The sequence below is a fragment of the Epinephelus lanceolatus genome, chromosome 20 (assembly GCF_041903045.1).
Source record: "Epinephelus lanceolatus isolate andai-2023 chromosome 20, ASM4190304v1, whole genome shotgun sequence".
Classification (NCBI taxonomy): domain Eukaryota; kingdom Metazoa; phylum Chordata; class Actinopteri; order Perciformes; family Serranidae; genus Epinephelus; species Epinephelus lanceolatus.
The window spans coordinates 7,585,822-7,606,977 of record NC_135753.1 but is presented as its reverse complement, the minus strand read 5'-3'; the positions used below and the strand labels follow the sequence as shown (position 1 = coordinate 7,606,977).

Sequence of the window (21,156 nt, the reverse complement as noted above, 5' to 3'; positions counted from 1 at the left end):
ACTGATTGTTCAGAAGACTTATTTTATCACCACAAGTTTGAGAGTTCACAAGATCTTTCTTCTGGCACATATACATTGTGTTGTTTGTTTATTTGATGTGTGTGCATTATAGTCAGGTCTCTTTAAGTCTGTTGGGATTCCGGTGGGTGTGAGGAGGTTTTGAGATTAACGAGAGCCCTAACAGGACTGTATGGGAACAAGCTGCTGACTCTCAGTGTGTGGTGCAGAGGTAAAGTCAGGGCTGGCAGTGTGGTGTGCCAGCAGGTCTGTTGCAGTGTCGGAGGTGGGGGATGTTTCTGGTGCGGGGCTGTTTGTGCTGCAATAGTGTCTCCTCAAACAGTGGAAGACCTCAGCCAGAAACACCTGACCATCCACCTCGTAGGCGCTAACATCCGTCTGCTCTGGAGGAAGACGGCCGCTGGCGATCAGATCGCTGAAGGCCTGAAGGGGTAGAATTAAAGTTATGAGGCAAAATATGACTGTGTCTCTGTTGCAGTTCTGAAAGGTGAAAAGGATGTGTAGAAAATGTCACCTGACAGACAGACTCCTCCAAGTGGTTCCCCCAGATGTAAATGTGGTTCAGAGATGTATTAACTGTCAAAGCATGAGCCAGAGAGAGCAGGCCCTCCGTCCTGATGTTGTTACTGCTGACAGAGAGCCTGACAGACAGAGACAGTGTTTATATGTCTCCTGTAAACACTTTCAGATGCTACAGGGGAGTCTGATAACAGATAACAATTAAGTCATCTTAACACTGTAAAATATGTGAAATAATGGATATTTTAACCATTCATTAAAAATCATTAAAAATAAGTAAAACCAGGATATTTTCTCCTCTTCAAATTTCTAAAACTTCTTAAAATGAGGAAAACAGGATTACATTTTCTCTTCAAATACCTAACAGGTTATTTTATCCCCTTTTAATCTCTAAAAGTCCTTTAATGAAAGTAAAAACATGAATTTTTCCCTCCTCAAATCTCTACAAATCCTTTTAAAACAAAATTATTTCCTCTTTTTCAAATCTCTAAAAAATCCTTAAAGTAAGTTTAATAAAACTGGATACTTTGTCTTGTTCAGACATGATCACAGTCATACACAATTAGACATTCCTAACTTTAGGAAGCTAGAAAGGTTGGGAGTCAGTGCCCTGACACCAAGGTGGCACAGAATACATTACGTCTTAAAAGCAACAGCGGGTATGAAGAAAATGTGCCGTTAGCCAGAGGGTAGAATGCCCCTTTAATGGTTATCTAATGTTGCAGGGATGATTTTTGTCTGAGTGTGTTGTAGGGATGTCCCGATCCAGCTTTTTCACTTCCGATCCGATACCGATATTACAGCCTTGAGTTTTGGCCGATACCGATACCAATCCGATCCAAGCGCGTATTATACATATTCACTTATTTTGTTGTCAGTCATGTTAGAAAAGGTTTGATCAAGCAATATCACTCTAACAAGAACAACTACTTAATCGGGTTAGTTAGAATGATCCACAACAGCTGGTATGAGAAACTGACCTGTTAACAGGGTTAAATAAACAAACTTTAAACTTGAACATTAACATTAAATAAAAAATATAGCTGGTTTGCTTTGGCTGCTTTGGCCCCTTAATAAATAGAAAATAAATCAACACAAGAAATCTTTAAAATGTCTAATATTGAAATTAAGACAGAAGCAAGACTCCACACACTTGTGCTTTGGTCCCCTAATAAATAAAAAATAGATTAACACCACAAGACATTGTTGACATTTAACAGACAATGCAGCCTTTTCTTTTCAGTTATTTTAGTAGTCAGTGCCAGCCTGGTGCACAGGCACACAATATTGTACAACTGTTTAAACAAGCAATAGTCCATCCATGGCTCCAGTTTCACTAATTGTGCCCAAACAATGCCATCAGTGCTCTTTACTTAAACAGGAAGAGTGTAAACCAAATAAAAATATCACTCTGAAAAAACCAGATCAGAAAACAAATAGTCAGTTAACTAAGTTGACCACTACTCTTCCTACCCTCCCTGTGTGTCTGCCATCTGCATGCTGGCCTGGTGGATTGATAGTAAGAGCTGGAGCGGATCACTGGAATGGACCGCTTGAATTGCGGAGCGCTGGGCTGGCTGGAAAACCTGGATCGGTCCGTGAAAAACTGGATCTTCTTGGATCGGCATTTTTCCATGCAATCCAATCCCATGACGATGCCCGTTTTTTGCTAATATCGGCGGCCGATACCGATCCGAATATCGGATCGGGACATCCCTAGTGTGTTGGACTCACTCTCTCAGGACACAGCCTGGCCAGGTAAGGGCCTCACTCAGGTACACAGCACCTTCATCTTCAATCCGATTGGACGACAGATCTATGACCTCCAGGGTCAGGTTCTGCTTCAACAGCTTGGCCAGATGATGCATGCCATCACGAGTCACTCGGTTACTGAAGACGACAAAGAGAAGACTGTTCAGTGGATTCTGAAATGTAACTGTTTCACTCCATCTATCCAGAGGATGAGGAGGGTTTTAAGAATAAACAACTTGCTGTAGAGAATGATTTTGTTCCTACCAGCACAGGTCCAAGTAGCGCAGGCTGTGGTTGAGCCGCAGGCCTTCAGTCAGTCTCTCCATCCCGGTGTCCGTCATCCCCATCTTCCCCAGGTGGAGCTCCACCAGGCTGCTGTTCACTGCCAGCATCTCAGAGAAGTGCACCGCCCACTCCTCCTGAGACAGACAGAGAGCTTCAGGTTAGAAGAGTCATATATCTGTCTGCTGATGTATATGAGCTTGTACATGTATGCTGAGCTTGTATTATTTATCAAATGTGATTTTGTGTGTTGAATATAACAGTGTGGTGCTCATTGTGTTTGTACCTGGTGGCTGAAGAGCAGTGGCCTGCTGATATCAACAGAGCAAAGAGTTTTGTTGCTTTTCAACATGATAGCAAATGCTATCACACTCTGAGTGGCCTGCAGGGACAGAGGCAGCCAACACAACACCCCTTATTATCAATGTAAAATCAAAGGAAGAAAATAAATATTCATATATATTATTTTTGAGGTTAATTTTGTGTAACAAATTATCACCTAGCAACAGTCTTTGGGGCTGAAAAATGAAGCCAAAATGGAAGTGCCAAAAACTGCAGTTCTTGTAATGCCCACTGGAGGCTGGCTCCAAGAGTGAGTCAGCCCCCACAGACCCCCATGTTAAAATGCCCAACATTACAGCAGAAATAAGCATGTTTACAGCCTGGTACAAAAAACAGTTTTGGTCTCAATAGCTAAGTTCCCTGTTTATGTACAAGGGTGAACCTTTATATTACTCACCCATTTTGATTTTATTAAAGCTTAAAGATACTCATAGTTAAGGGCAAGGCTGCTTTGAATGACAGGCTGTCTGCCAGGCATTGCTGCAGTCTGTGACTCAGATCTACTCCTCACTCATCCACAGCTTCACCACCTCGTCCAAATATAGTTTAGTTTAGTTTCATTTATTTGAGAAGGGACATTACAAATGAACAAATACACATGGTATAAAAATGCCACAATTAACGAAGGGGCTATTTTTCTTTTGTAGTCCGTTAAGCAAAGGTGTTACAAAAGGCTTCTTAAAATACAACAAAGAAACAAAAAGTTAAAAAAAATATATATATACAGTACAGGCCAAAAGTTTGGACACACCTTCTCATTCAATGCGTTTTCTTTATTTTCATGACTATTTACATTGTAGATTCTCACTGAAGGCATCAAAACTATGAATGAACACATGTGGAGTTATGTACTTAACAAAAAAAGGTGAAATAACTGAAAACATGTTTTATATTCTAGTTTCTTCAAAATAGCCACCCTTTGCTCTGATTACTGCTTTGCACACTCTTGGCATTCTCTCCATGAGCTTCAAGAGGTAGTCACCTGAAATGGTTTCCACTTCACAGGTGTGCCTTATCAGGGTTAATTAGTGGAATTTCTTGCTTTATCAATGGGGTTGGGACCATCAGTTGTGTTGTGCAGAAGTCAGGTTAATACACAGTCGACAGCCCTATTGGACAACTGTTAAAATTCATATTATGGCAAGAACCAATCAGCTAACTAAAGAAAAACGAGTGGCCATCATTACTTTAAGAAATGAAGGTCAGTCAGTCCGGAAAATTGCAAAAACTTTAAATGTGTCCCCAAGTGGAGTCGCAAAAACCATCAAGCGCTACAACGAAACTGGCACACGAGGACCGACCCAGGAAAGGAAGACCAAGAGTCACCTCTGCTTCTGAAGATAAGTTCATCCGAGTCACCAGCCTCAGAAATCGCAAGTTAACAGCAGCTCAGATCAGAGACCAGATGAATGCCACACAGAGTTCTAGCAGCAGACCCATCTCTAGAACAACTGTTAAGAGGAGACTGCGCGAATCAGGCCTTGATGGTCAAATAGCTGCTAGGAAACCACTGCTAAGGAGAGGCAACAAGCAGAAGAGATTTGTTTGGGCCAAGAAACACAAGGAATGGACATTAGACCAGTGGAAATCTGTGCTTTGGTCTGATGAGTCCAAATTTGAGATCTTTGGTTCCAACCGCCGTGTCTTTTTGAGACGCAGAAAAGGTGAACGGATGGATTCCACATGCCTGGTTCCCACTGTGAAGCATGGAGGAGGAGGTGTGATGGTGTGGGGGTGTTTTGCTGGTGACACTGTTGGGGATTTATTCAAAATTGAAGGCACACTGAACCAGCATGGCTACCACAGCATCCTGCAGCGACATGCCATCCCATCCGGTTTGTGTTTAGTTGGACGTTCATTTATTTTTCAACAGGACAATGACCCCAAACACACCTCCAGGCTGTGTAAGGGCTATCTGACCAAGAAGGAGAGTGATGGAGTGCTGCGGCAGATGACCTGGCCTCCACAGTCACCGGACCTGAACCCAATCGAGATGGTTTGGGGTGAGCTGGACCGCAGAGTGAAGGCAAAGGGGCCAACAAGTGCTAAACACCTCTGGGAACTCCTTCAAGACTGTTGGAAAACCATTTCAGGTGACTACCTCTTGAAGCTCATGGAGAGAATGCCAAGAGTGTGCAAAGCAGTAATCAGAGCAAAGGGTGGCTATTTTGAAGAAACTAGAATATAAAACATGTTTTCAGTTATTTCACCTTTTTTTGTTAAGTACATAACTCCACATGTGTTCATTCATAGTTTTGATGCCTTCAGTGAGAATCTACAATGTAAATAGTCATGAAAATAAAGAAAACGCATTGAATGAGAAGGTGTGTCCAAACTTTTGGCCTGTACTGTACATATATATATATATATATATATATATATATATATATATATATATATTAGTATTAGTAACGTATTTACATATAGAACAACACTGCAAACAAACAGGACATACAAATATCAGCAACAAAAAAAGAAAACACGTAAATTGCCAAACTCTGTCCATAAACAGGAGTCCATAAACCAATGGGTGACGTCACAATGGCTACATCCATTATTTTGCACAGTCTGTGGTTATTAGCCTGATGCTTTACAGAATAAATAGTACCAGCATGATGTGCTCTTTGTGTGTGTGTGTGTGTGTGTGTGTGTGTGTGTGTGTGTGTGTTTACCAGGTCGCAGTTGGCCAGCTCCAGCTCCCTCAGGCTGGTGTTCACCTGCAGCATGCTGGCCAGATGCATGGCTCCTCTGTTCTCGATCTTATTACCTGACAGGCTGAGGAACACCAAGGTGCTGTTACACTGCAGAGAGAGGCAGAGGGAGATATCATCACTTTCTGACATCTAACATCTTAAGGCAGAAGTGCGAAGTATCCGAGTAGTTACTATCAATAAATCTCATGTTCAGACTCAAACCAACAGTAAATGTATCCAATAACAAGTACTGTGTGTGCACCTACAGCCTCACATATCTTATTCCTCTGTGCCACAGTACTAGCTCCACTGTTATTAAAAACACATCAGTGGGCCACACTGTTGCACTGGGTGACATGTTCTTTTATCACTATGAACACACACTGTAGCTTATTTTGACTCAATCCCACAATCACTGCGCTGCTGCTACAAATACTAGAGTAACAAATGTAGATTAATCTGCCACTGAAAATAGTCCCCAACAAATGCACTACTTCCCTCTTTTTGTTTGATAAAAATACAGCAATCAGGTGTTTTAGGAAATTACTTAGATTTATAAATATATATGTATATTTATATATATACAGTACAGGCCAAAAGTTTGGACACACCTTCTCATTCAATGCGTTTTCTTTATTTTCATGACTATTTACATTGTAGATTCTCACTGAAGGCATCAAAACTATGAATGAACACATGTGGAGTTATGTACTTAACAAAAAAAGGTGAAATAACTGAAAACATGTTTTATATTCTAGTTTCTTCAAAATAGCCACCCTTTGCTCTGATTACTGCTTTGCACACTCTTGGCATTCTCTCCATGAGCTTCAAGAGGTAGTCACCTGAAATGGTTTTCCAACAGTCTTGAAGGAGTTCCCAGAGGTGTTTAGCACTTGTTGGCCCCTTTGCCTTCACTCTGCGGTCCAGCTCACCCCAAACCATCTCCATTGGGTTCAGGTCTGGTGACTGTGGAGGCCAGGTCATCTGCCGCAGCACTCCATCACTCTCCTTCTTGGTCAAATAGCCCTTACACAGCCTGGAGGTGTGTTTGGGGTCATTGTCCTGTTGAAAAATAAATGATCGTCCAACTAAACGCAAACCGGATGGGATGGCATGTCGCTGCAGGATGCTGTGGTAGCCATGCTGGTTCAGTGTGCCTTCAATTTTGAATAAATCCCCAACAGTGTCACCAGCAAAACACCCCCACACCATCACACCTCCTCCTCCATGCTTCACAGTGGGAACCAGGCATGTGGAATCCATCCGTTCACCTTTTCTGCGTCTCACAAAGACACGGTGGGTGGAACCAAAGATCTCAAATTTGGACTCATCAGACCAAAGCACAGATTTCCACTGGTCTAATGTCCATTCCTTGTGTTTCTTGGCCCAAACAAATCTCTTCTGCTTGTTGCCTCTCCTTAGCAGTGGTTTCCTAGCAGCTATTTGACCATCAAGGCCTGATTGGCGCAGTCTCCTCTTAACAGTTGTTCTAGAGATGGGTCTGCTGCTAGAACTCTGTGTGGCATTCATCTGGTCTCTGATCTGAGCTGCTGTTAACTTGCCATTTCTGAGGCTGGTGACTCGGATGAACTTATCCTCAGAAGCAGAGGTGACTCTTGGTCTTCCTTTCCTGGGTTGGTCCTCATGTGTGCCAGTTTCGTTGTAGCGCTTGATGGTTTTTGCGACTCCACTTGGGGACACATTTAAAGTTTTTGCAATTTTCCGGACTGACTGACCTTCATTTCTTAAAGTAATGATGGCCACTCCTTTTTCTTTAGTTAGCTGATTGGTTCTTGCCATAATATGAATTTTAACAGTTGTCCAATAGGGCTGTCGGCTGTGTATTAACCTGACTTCTGCACAACACAACTGATGGTCCCAACCCCATTGATAAAGCAAGAAATTCCACTAATTAACCCTGATAAGGCACACCTGTGAAGTGGAAACCATTTCAGGTGACTACCTCTTGAAGCTCATGGAGAGAATGCCAAGAGTGTGCAAAGCAGTAATCAGAGCAAAGGGTGGCTATTTTGAAGAAACTAGAATATAAAACATGTTTTCAGTTATTTCACCTTTTTTTGTAAAGTACATAACTCCACATGTGTTCAGTCATAGTTTTGATGCCTTCAGTGAGAATCTACAATGTAAATAGTCATGAAAATAAAGAAAACGCATTGAATGAGAAGGTGTGTCCAAACTTTTGGCCTGTACTGTATATATATATATATATATATATATATATATTAGGGTTGTTCTCAGTAGGAATCAATAGGCTTGGAGCTGAGATCGCAGACAGTAAGTCAGACAGCATTGACAGACAGAGTAACACGTTGTTTTTGGTATTCTTTGGGTATTTGTTCTTATTAAATAAAAGTAAAAGTAAGCAGAAGAGGTGCCTATAAATAGTAGTTCTGTGAGTGTATGTGTGTGTGAGAATGGTATGAACCTGAAGGCTCTTGGCGAGAACTTCAGCTCCATCTGTCTGGATGTTATTGAACATCAAGTTCAGAGAGTGCAGAACTGAGCTCTCCTCCTGCTTAGTGAAAACACAAAGATAAACATGGACTACAAGTGGAGCATTAATAATATGGCAAAAAAACCTCCACATGGGGTAACAGCAGTTTACCAGCAACCTATCCAAGGAATTAAACTATTTAATTAAATTTCCTGCTCACCTGTAAGAGGTCAGCTAGGTGTCCAACCCCTTCATCTGATATGTTATTGTAACTGACATCAAGACCTATTGAAACAAAGAAAACAAGTTTTACATTGTTAAACATATCCTAAGGAGTTCGCCTATACCTGACAGCTCACCTGCCACATTCTTGTTGTTTCTGAGACATTCTGAGAGAGCAAGAACATCTTTGTCATCAAGTCGCTGAACACATCTCAGGCGGTTGTTACCAGTCAGTTTTAAGATGGTGTTCCTGCCAAAAACACACACAAAAACCCCTAATTAATTTCATAAATAAACACTCATGCTGCCTTCAGGCTCACTGCATTAAGTTTGAGATCTGATTGGATTTACATGCTTTTGAATGGAACACAAACAAATTACATAACTAAAAGTTAATCAACAGATGCTGTGGGTTTATTTTCTAAATTAAGTAGTTCTTCTTGCATGAAAACCTAAACTAAACTAAGAAAAAAAGTAGTTGCAAACTGGTAGTATCAGTAGTGGAAGTAACAGCATTTTACTGTTGTAATTAGTTGAGCTGGAAAATTTAAATTTGTTTTATTTCATTTTGAGTAGCGTAATTTTATAAAAATACAATATATTTTCTTAAACATATTTTGTAAGTAACAAGGTAATTGTGCACTTTAGCATTTACACTAATGTAATGGAGTAAAAAGTACAATATTTTCCTTTAAAATGTATTGGAGTAGAAGTTTGAATAGCAGAGAAAAAAGTAGCCTTCATGAGTAAAGTGCAAAAATTCAAAATTGTAACTTCAGTACAGTGTAGTAATTGTTACATCAGTAAAGCAGTGGCTAAAAGTACATTTACTGAATTAATGTACATTTTGGATGTAATTTACTTAAGTAATTCCATTTTTATGCTACTTTTTTTTAACCTCTACTCCATTTATTTGATCCATTCTAATATTTGTTATTTTACAGATTCAGATTATTAATAAAAAATATTATCAACAAATAATACATGATATGTTATTTCAGGTTAATCTATCCAACAATAAATCAAGTAATTAAAATTAGTTCTGCCTATACCAGCAGTAACATTAAAGTGATGAACACATTAACTACTAATTATAATCCAACAATATACGCGAGTCTGAAACTGGCCATTCTGCAAAATGAGTACTTTTACTTTTAGTAGTTCAAGTATATTTAGATGGTAATACCTTTGCACTTCTTTTTCACATTTTAAAAACAGGACTTTTATTTGTAACAGAATATTTCTGTGGCATTAGTAAGCTACTTTTACTTTAAGTAAATGATCTGAGTACTTCTTCCACCACTAAAGTAAAGTACATAATTACTTTCCACCACAAACTGTGATGCTGCCACTGAAAATGTCAGGTTATCAGTCAGCAGCACCTGAAGGCAACATTAATTTCGGAAGCTAATCTTGACATATGGCTTTTTTCGGCAAAACACGTTAACTTCAAGTAATGTCAGATTACGTAGAGCCACTCACTCCGTTTCCGTCGTCGTCTCTAACACTTGTAAAATGTGTGGGTTTATTTTTATCTCATGTTCTGCGCAGAAAGCAGCGTAAAAGTCTGAAATATTTTCGTTAGCCATCGTTATTCGTGCAATGGAGTTTGAGTTACTACGGCAACGAGGAAGGATGGCGTCTCGCGAAGGACAAAAACACTAAAAACACAACAACAGGAAACCCAAGATCTACCGAATATAATTATTTAGCTTTTTAAAATATGCTGTCGTTTTCCAACACAAGACCAGCTCCCTAGTTTTAATATTTTAATGGCTTTATTTGGTATTCAACCACAAACGTACATTGGCTGTCATTTCTTTCTAGGTTAAATGTCCCTTTAATTCTTCCTTGAGTCACATGAGGGACTGTTCTTTACCTATTAGAGGAGGGGGTGGCGTTGTTTTCTTTTTTTGTTTGTTTGTTTTTTATTTGACTCTCCCACGAAGCAATAAATATTCTTCCTCCAGTCTCCCTGAGTGACTAGCGGAAAATGCATGACCCTTACTCCACCATAAGTCAGTTATTCAGTTTTTAAAACTTACCCTTAAGCGATTGAACATTAAAAGTTGAAAGATGAAGATGAAATCCTGGAATTAAAAAAAAGTCTTGCTTTTTCATTCTTGTCATGTATGCTGGTTGGTTCATGGAAACAGTTTATTTTTGGCCAATTTTTAAATGAGACATGTAGAGTAAAGGGACTTTGATGAAACATTACCATTTTAGGGTCAGATTTGATTATGTGTTTTTTCTCATTGTACATGATGTGTCTAAGGACTGTCATCGACAATTTCTGTTTTTACAGTGTATAGCTATGATAAATGGTTTAATTTGGGCTTTCAGTTTTTAAAGAAAACATGCCTTCCAATCCCAGCTGTCAAATGAATACACAATACAGCCATTTAAAGTTGTATATCCCTCCCCTAAGCAAAAATAAAAAGCATAAGTCCCTCCCCAGTGCTTAAAAAAAAAATAATTTGACATGCCTACCCCTTCTTTGCACCACTCCTTCCCCCTCTTAAGTTACGAAGTCCTTAGAACTACAAAATTACCGTATTACTGTCGCCAACATTACATTAGTTTAGTCTCAATAATGTAAATGTAGTCTTTATTTATATTAATTTTGAATACGCATTTACTTTGTGCCAATTAAACCTTATTTTGTATGTTTGAATACACAGTATTTTAGCAATTAAGCTTTTAAAGACTCCCACTGTCATACTCGAATGAACTTACAAATTAATCTTCATCATGGATTTTCATTTTTACATAACTATTATTTAAGCAATTATCATTTATTTCTCAGTACTGTATCTGCAAAAGTCACTGAGGCAAACACACATCTGTTCCTTTTTGTCTTTAATTTTATTTTCCTGTTGTACAGTTTTTATACAGCAGACAACTTGTATATGTAAGTCACATTTCTGTACAAGTAATGCAGACGTTTTATCGAAAATAACTAGGAAAGAGAAAAAAGAAAGCATGGAACAAAAAACAGCTACTTTTAAGCTGAAAGAAACGTGATTCAGTTTTCAAACTTGAAGCACAAACACTTCTGCTAAGACCTAAAACAGCTGCTTAAAAAAACTGTATTACACTGAAACAGAGAACTCGGTTATGTTTACATTAATTAAGCCAACATCACATATGTGGAACATTTATGATAAATAAAATCACATTTCATGGCGATATCAGGGCCCCGCTGACCTTTGTTATCTATTAAAAAACAATGCGTTGTTTCTTTACATGAGAGAATTCAGACAGAACACTAACTCCAGCCGCACGTCAACGTCTGTGAAAGTGTTGTTGGATTCAAGTTTTTGGTGATGTAGTGATGTTTAAGTGACTGTTTAAGCTTGAAACACAGAGCCAAAGTAGATGAAAACATCTGTTTCTACACTGGAGGAAAAAATGTAGAGCAGAAAGCACGTTTCTGACATCAGTTGTGTTACACATATTTTCACCATTAAAAAATGGTCCATTACAGTCTGTTATATGGTAATACACGCCTGGATGTGACTGACTGTGGCTTGAATGCTAAAATGTGAAAATGTTCCATGAGAGTGACACCGCTGTGCCTCAGGCCTCACTGCTGAGGAGGGTTGTGTTCGGCGTTGTCCACTGTCCTGATGATGACGATCTGCTCCAGGCTCTGGGCGGGCGAGGGCGGTGGCCGCAGCTGCTCCACCAGAGCGTGGAGGGTGTCTGAGTTGATGGTCTGCTCCTGGTCGGTTTCAAAGGTCACCTGGTCGGTGGCGGTGGTGGTAGTTGTGATAGCAGGGTGAGCTGGCTCTGCCTTGAAGTCCTGCATGATAGCGGCGGTGGTGGTAGCAGTGTCATCGTCAGTGTCGGCTGCTGACGGCACTGTGGCTTTGGGGATGGGGGTGGCTGGCTCGGGGTTGGTTGGCTCGCCTTCCGGAATGGAAGCCATGCCTTTATTTTCCTGGGTGAGTTTGCTCTGGACAAACGCCACAGGATGACTGGAGGCCAGGAGGACGACTGCTCACACACAAACACACACATGAAAACAACAGAAAGTTATCGAACAGGTGGGAAACTAAACAGTTTATTGGTGTTCTACAAGAAAAATGAGAATTACCACCTCATGGTTGTATGCTTCTGCAGACAGGTCAGGTTGCAGTAATAGTTTACATCCATGTCTGTCCAGACCTAGCCCAGTTTCAAGGTGGACACCGAAGACTAGTGTCATCATTTCAGTATCTGACCAATTGTTTGCCCCTCTGTTACTGAATTATGACGTTGAGTAATGGCTAGAAAAGTGTTTTTGCAGAACATTATGATGTCACAGTGAAGGTGACCTTTGACCTTTTGCATATAAAATGTCACCACATCATCATTTCATCCTATTAGCTATTTGTGTGAAATTTTGTCATAATTAGCAAACGAATTCCTGAGTTATGGCCAAAAACATGTTTTGTGAGGTCACAGTGACCTTTGATCACCAAAATTTAATCAGTTCATTCTTGACTTATGTTGATGTTTGTGCCAAATTTGAACAAATTTCCTCAAGGCCTTCCTGAGATAGATTCTGTTCACAAGAATGAGATGGATGCAAGGTCACAGTGACCCTTGACCATCAAAATCTAATCAGTTCATCATTGAGTCCAAGAGGGCATTTGTGCCATACCTGAGGAAGTTCGCTCAAGGTTTTCCTGATGTATTGTGTTCACAAGACTGAGACAGATTCAAGGTCATGGTGACCTCTGACCACCAAATTCTCATCAGTTCATTGTTGGGCGTAAGTAGACATTTGTGCCATATTTCCTCTTCGAGGCGTTCTTGAGATAGTGTTTACAATAATGGGATATACAAACCAAATAGCCCAAAAACAATGCCTTTGGCCACAGCTATCACCAGCACAGAGGCATTAAAAAGCAAAGAATGGTGGGCAACTAATGTGATCAGTGTATGCCTGAACACTGTGTAACACCGACAATACCGACTGCTGCAGCAAGTCTAACTCACAGGTGTAAATACACTCTAAGCAAGCCTTCACACTCACACAAACATTAATACATTACCTTCACTCTTGGCAAAATATGACTCCAACTTTGAATCACACATGAAATTTGATTCAGTGATCTTCAAATTAACTTTATTTTTCTACTGCTATCAATTACTGTGAACTTTTCCCATGGAAACACACACACACACACACACACACACACACACGCACACACGCACACACAGCTCACCTGCTCTGGCTCTCTCCTTGTGTTGCCGCACTTCATCAGCGTGAGCCTTCTCCTGGTGTTTGATCATGTTCTTCACGCTGGCAAACCTGTTTCCACACAGCAGGCACTGCACACCTGTGTTCCCCTCTGCACACACACACAGACAGCACAGTGTGAGCAACATTAAATCCTACTTTCGTCTTCTCTGATCACTGAGGAGCATCTTTCTTAAACTCAAAAGTCTGATGAGGGATCAGGCAATCTCACCTGGGTGAAGTCTCCTCATGTGTTTCTTCAGTTCAGAGGATGTTACAAACTTTGAGTCACATTTCGGCTGTGTACATTTGTATGGAGTCTCACCTGAAACACAGACACAACCATATATTGAGGAGTGTGACGGGAAAAGCTGCTTGAGCCAAAAGATGACAAATTTTGGCTGCTAAATGCCACAATCTGTCCAAACTGTTTGGAAGGAAACCAAACAAGTTCTACTGTGAAATTCTGGCTGAAGTTCAATCCAATTAATAAACATGGGAAAATATTCTCACCTGTGTGTTTTCGTGCATGAGCAATAAGAGAAGAAGAAACGGAGAATGACATGCCGCACAGATCACACTGGTACGGTTTCTCTCCGGTGTGTCGTCGCTTGTGATAGGTCAGTGTACTGGACTGAGCGAACGCCTGACCACAGATGTCACACACATACGGTTTTTCCCCACTGTGCAGTCTGCAGAGAGCACACACACATTTATAGTAATTTATCATTACTCAAGAAGACTGGAAACTGCTGGGCTGGTCAGAACTTCTACAGCTCACTCCTTCTCTGTATCTCATTCGTTTCATCTGTACAAAACCTGAAGTGTTGAAATGACGTTTGTTGTTTTACAGGTGACTATGTGTCAGACTATTTCTTGGTCAAGGCCAGATGCCAGACAACGAGTGGAGTCTATTCAACAGCAACCAAAGGTGAGATACCCCGGAGCATTTTCCATTTACCACTCTCTATCAGAGCTGCTACTGTGCAAATAATAACAACAATAATAATAATTCCAAAAGCAGTGCATGTACCTGATGTGTATTTTGTAGTTGGACGACGTAGCAAACTTGAAACCGCAGCGCTCGCAGGTGTAAGGCTTCTCCTCTCCATGGTGCATCCGGCGGTGAGCGACCAGCTGACACTTCTGAGCAAAACACTTGTCGCAGTCGCTGCAACTAAATGGCTTCTCGCCTGCGACAAACACCATAGAGACAGAAACATTCAGTTCAGCCAAACTGGTGGAGAAAAAAGAAAACCTGGGTAATTACGTCAAAATTTCTTCGTCCAAAACAATGTTCATTCTGCCCTTGTTGCGTGTTTCATGAAATTTAACCTCAACTTGAGGCACTCTGTGGGTAATACAAGAGTCCATCTGAGGATTATCTGCTTTAATATGACATGCATGTGACATGCTGCTCTGATTATCTGATGTTCCTGAAAATATAAGGAAAACTCATCTGAGGCAATATTCACAGGAAATATTCGCCTCAAAATTCATCCAAATCGCTCGTTTTACACAAACTTACTGCAGTTGTTGCACTCAACATTTGACGGTTTGGCCATTGCTCTGTACTGTTACTGCTATGCATTGAATATAATATGAAACATCCATAATATGTGTCACTCAGGGGTTGTTAGTTTACTCAGTGATAGAAAAGAGGTCCCTTAAAAGGTGGGTAAATCTATGTTTTTATCACAGACACACATACAACACTTGCTGGCAGTAGCCCCTTTCACACTGCCTGTTAAAGCACCAAAACATTGTTCATTTTGAGACTAAAACATACATACCTCAACCAAAATTTAAATTTTCTAATTTGAATACATCAGGGACACTACTGGAAAGTTACAGAATGACATAAAAATCTCAAAATAAATAAATAAAAATAATGGAGCCATCCTTTCAGTCAGCTCACCTGTGTGTATCCGCAGGTGAGTTTTCAGCTGGGTAGCTTGTCTGAAGGTTTTGGAGCAGAAGATGCAGACAAACGGCTTCAGCCCTTCATGGATTTTCTCATGTCTGCGCAGGCTGCTGATGTCCTTAAACAATTTGTTGCACTGGGTGCATGACAGCGTCATGTCGTCCATTTCTGATGGATCCTGTTCCCCACTCTCCAAATCCATCCCTATGTCATCGTATTCTGTGGCCGTTATGCCCAACTCCTCTTCTATCTCCTCCGTGGTCTTCCTCCTGCCTCGCCCCCTGCCTCTCCCTCTGCCTCTCCCCCGCCCCCGGCCTCGCCCTCTCCGTCCCTCTCCACTGCTCAGTCGAGGTTTCTTGGTCGGAGAGTCATCCTCCAGAGAGGGGCTCCAGTCTTCAGAGTTATCAATAAAATCTTTCACGCTCCCGTCAGAATCTTCCCAAAACGGATCTTCACTTTTAATTCCACCTCTTCCTCTCCCTCTCCCCCTGCCTCGCCCTCTGCCTCTCCCCCTCCCCCTGTAGCTCTGGGTTTTGGGTGTGCTGTCAGCCGAGCTGCTCGCCTCCATCTGCTCGCCTCCAAAACTCTTAGGCTTTCTGCCCCTCTTCCTTCCCTGTCCTCTTCCAACAGAGATAGTGGGGGTATACTCTTCATCACTTTTCTCTCCTTCTTCTGTATCTACATCTTTGGCCTCATCACCCTGCTCTTTGCCAGCCATCCCCTCCTCCTGCCATTCCCCAGCGAGGGAGGCGATAGACAGTGGAACTGGTGAGCTGGGGCTGCCTGGAGAGGTTGGACTGGGAGGGGAGGGACCAGTTTCTTTATCAATCTCTGACTGGGACGTTTCGCTCAGCTCAGACCAGTGTGGGGCTTCCTCTAGAAACTTTGTGGCCTCGGATATTCCCAGGAACACAGCAGCTCGACGCACCGCTGCTTGTCTGGTGCTGCAAGCATGAAAATATTATTCGTTTAGTTAGTTAAGAACAATTTAGTTTAATCTGAAATCCTACATGTGATGCAGTTTTACCTGCTGAGGTTCATCTGTCCAGTGTAGATAAACTCCAAAAGCTTCTCTAGAGCATACCGGCTGACTTTATCAGGGTCCAAGGTTGTGACCTCTTGACCCTTTTCAGCCTGGGAGGAGAAGTACTTGCTGAATGCAGCCAGGATGTTGCGGTGGGCTCTGAACTCCACATCTCTCACCATTATGGTTATATCACACAAAAAGTCCATCTCTCGCTGCTGATGTAGGCGCTGCAAGAGCAGCTTCCCATGGTTGGTGACGTTAGCCATCTCTGCTGATGGCTAACAATCAAAGAGACAGTTAACATTAATGCCACTGTTTAGTAAACTTCAGTTTGAAGATATATCAAGAAATACACCAAGTTATGTTTCTCTTTATGGGATGGGAGCTGTAAGATGCTAAAATGAAATAATTTCAAAAGCAATCAGCTTACATAAAACAGACCAATGAACCACTAATTGCACATATAGTATTTTTAATTTCAACTTTGCATGTCGCACTTGTGTGGTTTAATATGGCAAAAACTATGTTTTATTTATTGCTGCTACAAGACATTTATTGTATGGTTGTGATGATTTTAATACACTATTTGAGTAAATTTGTAACCTAATAATCTGCTGCTTTTATAGACAAAGACAAATGAAAATGTATTTAATTCTACCACATAACCTGTATTCATAAGAGTAACTGAACGTAAGTTAACTACACCATTCTTACTCAACTATTAGTTTCTACAGCTCAGGGCAAATTAGATTTAAGACTTTTTCCATGTGACTTGGAATGTAATTCAAAACAAATTCGTCTCATGGTGCGGATGAGAGCAGAACACAACTGGGAAATATCTAGCGTTTGTTGGCGATTTTATATTTCTTATTCTGCAAGTGGAATTCCACTGCCTTCATTCCCATTGTGCCAAGTTTGAAAAACTTCTGGCATAAAATACAAATGCCTCGTATGCATTGCCTTGAACTGATAAAATCCAACTTTGCATTTCTTAGTATTTCACAGAGTTTTAAAAAAAAAAATGATTTTAAACATTTTAACACCAATTCAGGCCTTATTTTTAGATTAATTAATTTAAAGCCTTTTAAGAAGTTTTAAGGATCTTTGGGAACCCTGTATTATAGTGGTCTGCAATAGTTGGTTAATTACATTTGAGACTTTTTTAGACATTTTTTAAACACCAAAAAGTCTTGTGCTGAGAATGAAAATCAATTAACAACTGTTAACTGTTAGCTAAAAGAAATCATATTGCTCAAAACTATACTCAAAGTTGTTATTACTATTTCTTCTTATTGTCAGCAAATCCCATGAAAATACCAAAATCAACAACATGTGAATCCATGAAGACATAAAAATGTAACAACAGTTCAACTGTAGTAAAAAAAAACCAACAAAACAAAACAAACAAAAAAAAAAACTCAGTAATTTCACTGTATTTAGCAAACATTACTCAAACAGGAGGAAATAGTGCCTTTGTTGGGGTCTATTTTCAGCAGCAGATTAATCCACATATAGTGCAAAAATGTTGCTCATCAATGTGTTGGGGCACATTTTTTTGGGCAACAATGAAGCTTCATGGCACAGGAATAAGAAATATTTTAAGTGTGACAATCACTTTAAAAAAAGTATTTAATACCTGCATACAGCCTGTAAATAAAATAAGATTATGTGTTAATTATTGTTAACATATTTAAAAGATTCATCTTTCAAAAAGCTAAAGGCATGGAGAACTGATATAAATTAGGATATTTATGAAGTGGCTCGGGTCACTGCTTCTTTTAAAGCCCTGACTCCGTCTGTTAATACAAAATATAGGTTATTACAATACAAATGGTTAATGCAAACCTATTTTATACCTAACATTCCACATATTTGTGTGAAGTGTAGAGAGGAAAAGGGTTCATTCATTCATTGTTTATGTAAGTGTACAAAGCTACAGCAATTCTGGAAGTGTGGTTGAATGTATAGATCTTATAACTGGAAAGGAAATTCCTTTACAATCCAAACTCTTTTACCAACCAGAGGGATAATTGCAATATTACAGAAGAGCATGGATGTACTATGTTGAAATATTGATAAGGGAACTGGTGGCCTGTCTAGCTTTGGAGAGACTAAGAACTTTGCTGCTTCTGGAGTTTTTGGTTTAGAATGATTGATGATGAAATTGTATGGAAACTATGCACTGCTGTTATTCATATACATATAGTCATTATAGGTATCATTATTTATTTGTTAATTATTCTGATAGGGTTGGGGGTGGTGCACACACTTTAGTTCAAATGTTAGTGTGTTAAATTAAAGAAATAGACGGGAAAAACAACGACAACACAAAACACTGTCGATATTACTCTCTCACCTGGTGAAAATCCAATGTTAGGGCTAGGAAACACAAACAAAATATTTCAGTGAAATTTAAATATCAAAATTGCCTCTAAACAGAAGAAAAGACTACTTTGCTGTCGATATTAACATTTTTAATAAAAGAACTAACTTACTCTCAGTAGTGTGTCTGTTTCACCTCTTCTTTTGCTCTTAAACTGTAGCTTCCTGTGTCGGAAATAATTAAGAATGGAAAAGAGAATGTTGGGACGTGCAAAAGATAATCAGCAGGACATAACGACAACATAAAAAACATATTAATCATGGATAGAAACACTTATCAACACATATAATTCTCTGAATCAGCAGCCTTGACAGGTGAGATGGAAAAACAGTTTTGGAAAATAAAAGCTCCCGCCTGCTTCCTGAGCAGGCCTTACGGTCATGCTAATGCTAACAGCTGTGTCGTCGATAGGTTAAAATGACTGCCGATGATGGCTTGTTGTTTCACGTAGATTTATATAAACCTCGTGTGCTGTACAAGCTGCGTCATGAGCGATTATAGCGGCTGAGTGTTTAATGAGCTTGGACAATGCATGAAGCCAAAGCTAACTATTGCTGTAGTGGTAAAAAGCGCGGAAAACATTGTGCTCTTATTTCGAAGGTTCGACGGTTTGTACCGGCGGTGTCGACGTAAGTTGGCACAAAATGTTAGAAACGCTAATTTCAACGACGACTTGTGCGAACGCGTCGTCAATTGTGCTACATTGTTAGTGCAAATGCACCATTATAATTCCACCACAAAGAAAATAATAGCAGAAAAGTACCTTCTAATATCCGCGATCTTCAGCCATTATCCAGTGACGTCAGGGGTTCTCGCGAGATTTAGCCGTTCAAAGATAATCGGTTCGGTCGAGATGAACACCGCCACCGCCACGCCCGGACGACGGATCAGTGTCAGGCATGATTATCATCGCAAAAATATAGAAGTACCCACAAAAAGAAAATATTGCCTCCACAGATTTTATTCCACTAGTCTCTATGTTATTATTTGTTTTAAAAACATGGATTATATTCGTGATTTTCGGGTTGTAATGACACTTGTATCTATTATTTCAGGCTACAGTGAACTGTGTAGCCTAGACATCAGAATCCGAAATACTTTATCGATCCCCGGAGAGAAAATGTAGTTCGTTACAGTCACCCTGATGTCAAGCATACAGAATTATAGAAGAAATAAGAAGTAGCCTATAGGTACGAAGTATATAAAAATATAAAAATAAAACATGTGCAATAAGCCACAATGTTAACAAGTACAAGTATAGTAGCCTATGTAAAATATTTAAAATATATTTAAATTCTAATATAATTTTTTAAATATAATAATTGAATATATATATAATGTGTTCAGTATTTAAAGTGTGTAAAAAATATGTGCCTTATGCTACAGTACAATGTATACAACTAGTATGCAAAGTTGGAAATATAAGAATATGTAGGCTAATTCTATAATGTAGAATATATATATGTATACACACACACACACACACACACATATATATACATATATATATATATATATATATACAGTACAGGCCAAAAGTTTGGACACACCTTCTCATTCAATGCGTTTTCTTTATTTTCATGACTATTTACATTGTAGATTCTCACTGAAGGCATCAAAACTATGAATGAACACATGTGGAGTTATGTACTTAACAAAAAAAGGTGAAATAACTGAAAACATGTTTTATATTCTAGTTTCTTCAAAATAGCCACCCTTTGCTCTGATTACTGCTTTGCACACTCTTGGCATTCTCTCCATGAGCTTCAAGAGGTAGTCACCTGAAATGGTTTTCCAACAGTCTTGAAGGAGTTCCCAGAGGTGTTTAGCACTTGTTGGCCCCTTTGCCTTCACTCTGCGGTCCAGCTCACCCCAAACCATCTCGATTGGGTTCAGGTCCGGTGACTGTGGAGGCCAGGTCATCTGCCGCAGCACTCCATCACTCTCCTTCTTGGTCAAATAGCCCTTACACAGCCTGGAGGTGTGTTTGGGGTCATTGTCCTGTTGAAAAATAAATGATCGTCCAACTAAACGCAAACCGGATGGGATGGCATGTCGCTGCAGGATGCTGTGGTAGCCATGCTGGTTCAGTGTGCCTTCAATTTTGAATAAATCCCCAACAGTGTCACCAGCAAAACACCCCCACACCATCACACCTCCTCCTCCATGCTTCACAGTGGGAACCAGGCATGTGGAATCCATCCGTTCACCTTTTCTGCGTCTCACAAAGACACGGCGGTTGGAACCAAAGATCTCAAATTTGGACTCATCAGACCAAAGCACAGATTTCCACTGGTCTAATGTCCATT

General features: G+C 40.1%; 2 protein-coding genes across 5 annotated transcripts; both read right to left on the bottom strand.

Annotated features, from left to right (window-relative positions):
* Positions 1–2: 2 nt before the first annotated feature.
* On the bottom strand, positions 3–9,905 carry lrrc34 (leucine rich repeat containing 34). 3 transcript variants are annotated; one of them, XM_033638340.2, is made up of 10 exons: positions 9,766–9,905; positions 8,421–8,533; positions 8,282–8,346; positions 8,053–8,139; positions 5,586–5,714; positions 2,858–2,953; positions 2,554–2,708; positions 2,272–2,427; positions 533–659; positions 3–441 (listed from the first exon to the last, which is right to left on the bottom strand). In XM_033638340.2, exons 1-10 carry the CDS (start codon positions 9,870–9,872, stop codon positions 178–180), a joined length of 1,299 nt encoding a protein of 432 aa, XP_033494231.1. In that variant the 5' UTR covers positions 9,873–9,905; the 3' UTR covers positions 3–177. The 3 variants fall into 3 exon arrangements, with proteins under 3 accessions (XP_033494231.1, XP_078018656.1, XP_078018657.1); XM_078162530.1 differs by having other exon boundaries at positions 2,554–2,705; positions 9,766–9,904; XM_078162531.1 differs by lacking the exon at positions 2,858–2,953 and having other exon boundaries at positions 9,766–9,904.
* A 1,224-nt stretch (positions 9,906–11,129) lies between these two features.
* On the bottom strand, positions 11,130–19,715 carry mynn (myoneurin). 2 transcript variants are annotated; one of them, XM_033639345.2, is made up of 10 exons: positions 19,611–19,715; positions 18,960–19,011; positions 18,821–18,843; positions 16,465–16,742; positions 15,432–16,381; positions 14,547–14,706; positions 14,027–14,205; positions 13,746–13,838; positions 13,500–13,625; positions 11,130–12,282 (listed from the first exon to the last, which is right to left on the bottom strand). In XM_033639345.2, the coding sequence occupies exons 4-10, from the start codon at positions 16,728–16,730 to the stop codon at positions 11,870–11,872; spliced, it is 2,187 nt and encodes a 728-aa protein (XP_033495236.1). In that variant the 5' UTR covers positions 16,731–16,742; positions 18,821–18,843; positions 18,960–19,011; positions 19,611–19,715; the 3' UTR covers positions 11,130–11,869. The 2 variants fall into 2 exon arrangements, with proteins under 2 accessions (XP_033495236.1, XP_078018707.1); XM_078162581.1 differs by lacking the exon at positions 18,821–18,843.
* Between the last annotated feature and the right edge of the window lie 1,441 nt (positions 19,716–21,156).

Excerpts from the sequence above, each read along its gene's own strand:
- lrrc34 (XM_033638340.2), bottom strand. The coding sequence starts at position 9,872 with ATGGCTAACGAAAATATTTCAGACTTTTACGCTGCTTTCTGCGCAGAA. Across the intron at positions 2,428-2,553 it reads CGCTACTTGGACCTGTGCTG|TAACCGAGTGACTCGTGATG; the intron begins GTAGGAACAAAA and ends TGTCGTCTTCAG. Across the intron at positions 660-2,271 it reads CCAGGCTGTGTCCTGAGAGA|GCTCTCTGTCAGCAGTAACA; the intron begins GTGAGTCCAACA and ends TCTGTCTGTCAG.
- mynn (XM_033639345.2), bottom strand. The coding sequence starts at position 16,730 with ATGGCTAACGTCACCAACCATGGGAAGCTGCTCTTGCAGCGCCTACAT. Across the intron at positions 16,382-16,464 it reads GGACAGATGAACCTCAGCAG|CACCAGACAAGCAGCGGTGC; the intron begins GTAAAACTGCAT and ends TCATGCTTGCAG. Across the intron at positions 13,626-13,745 it reads CATGAGGAGACTTCACCCAG|AGGGGAACACAGGTGTGCAG; the intron begins GTGAGATTGCCT and ends GTGTGTGTGCAG.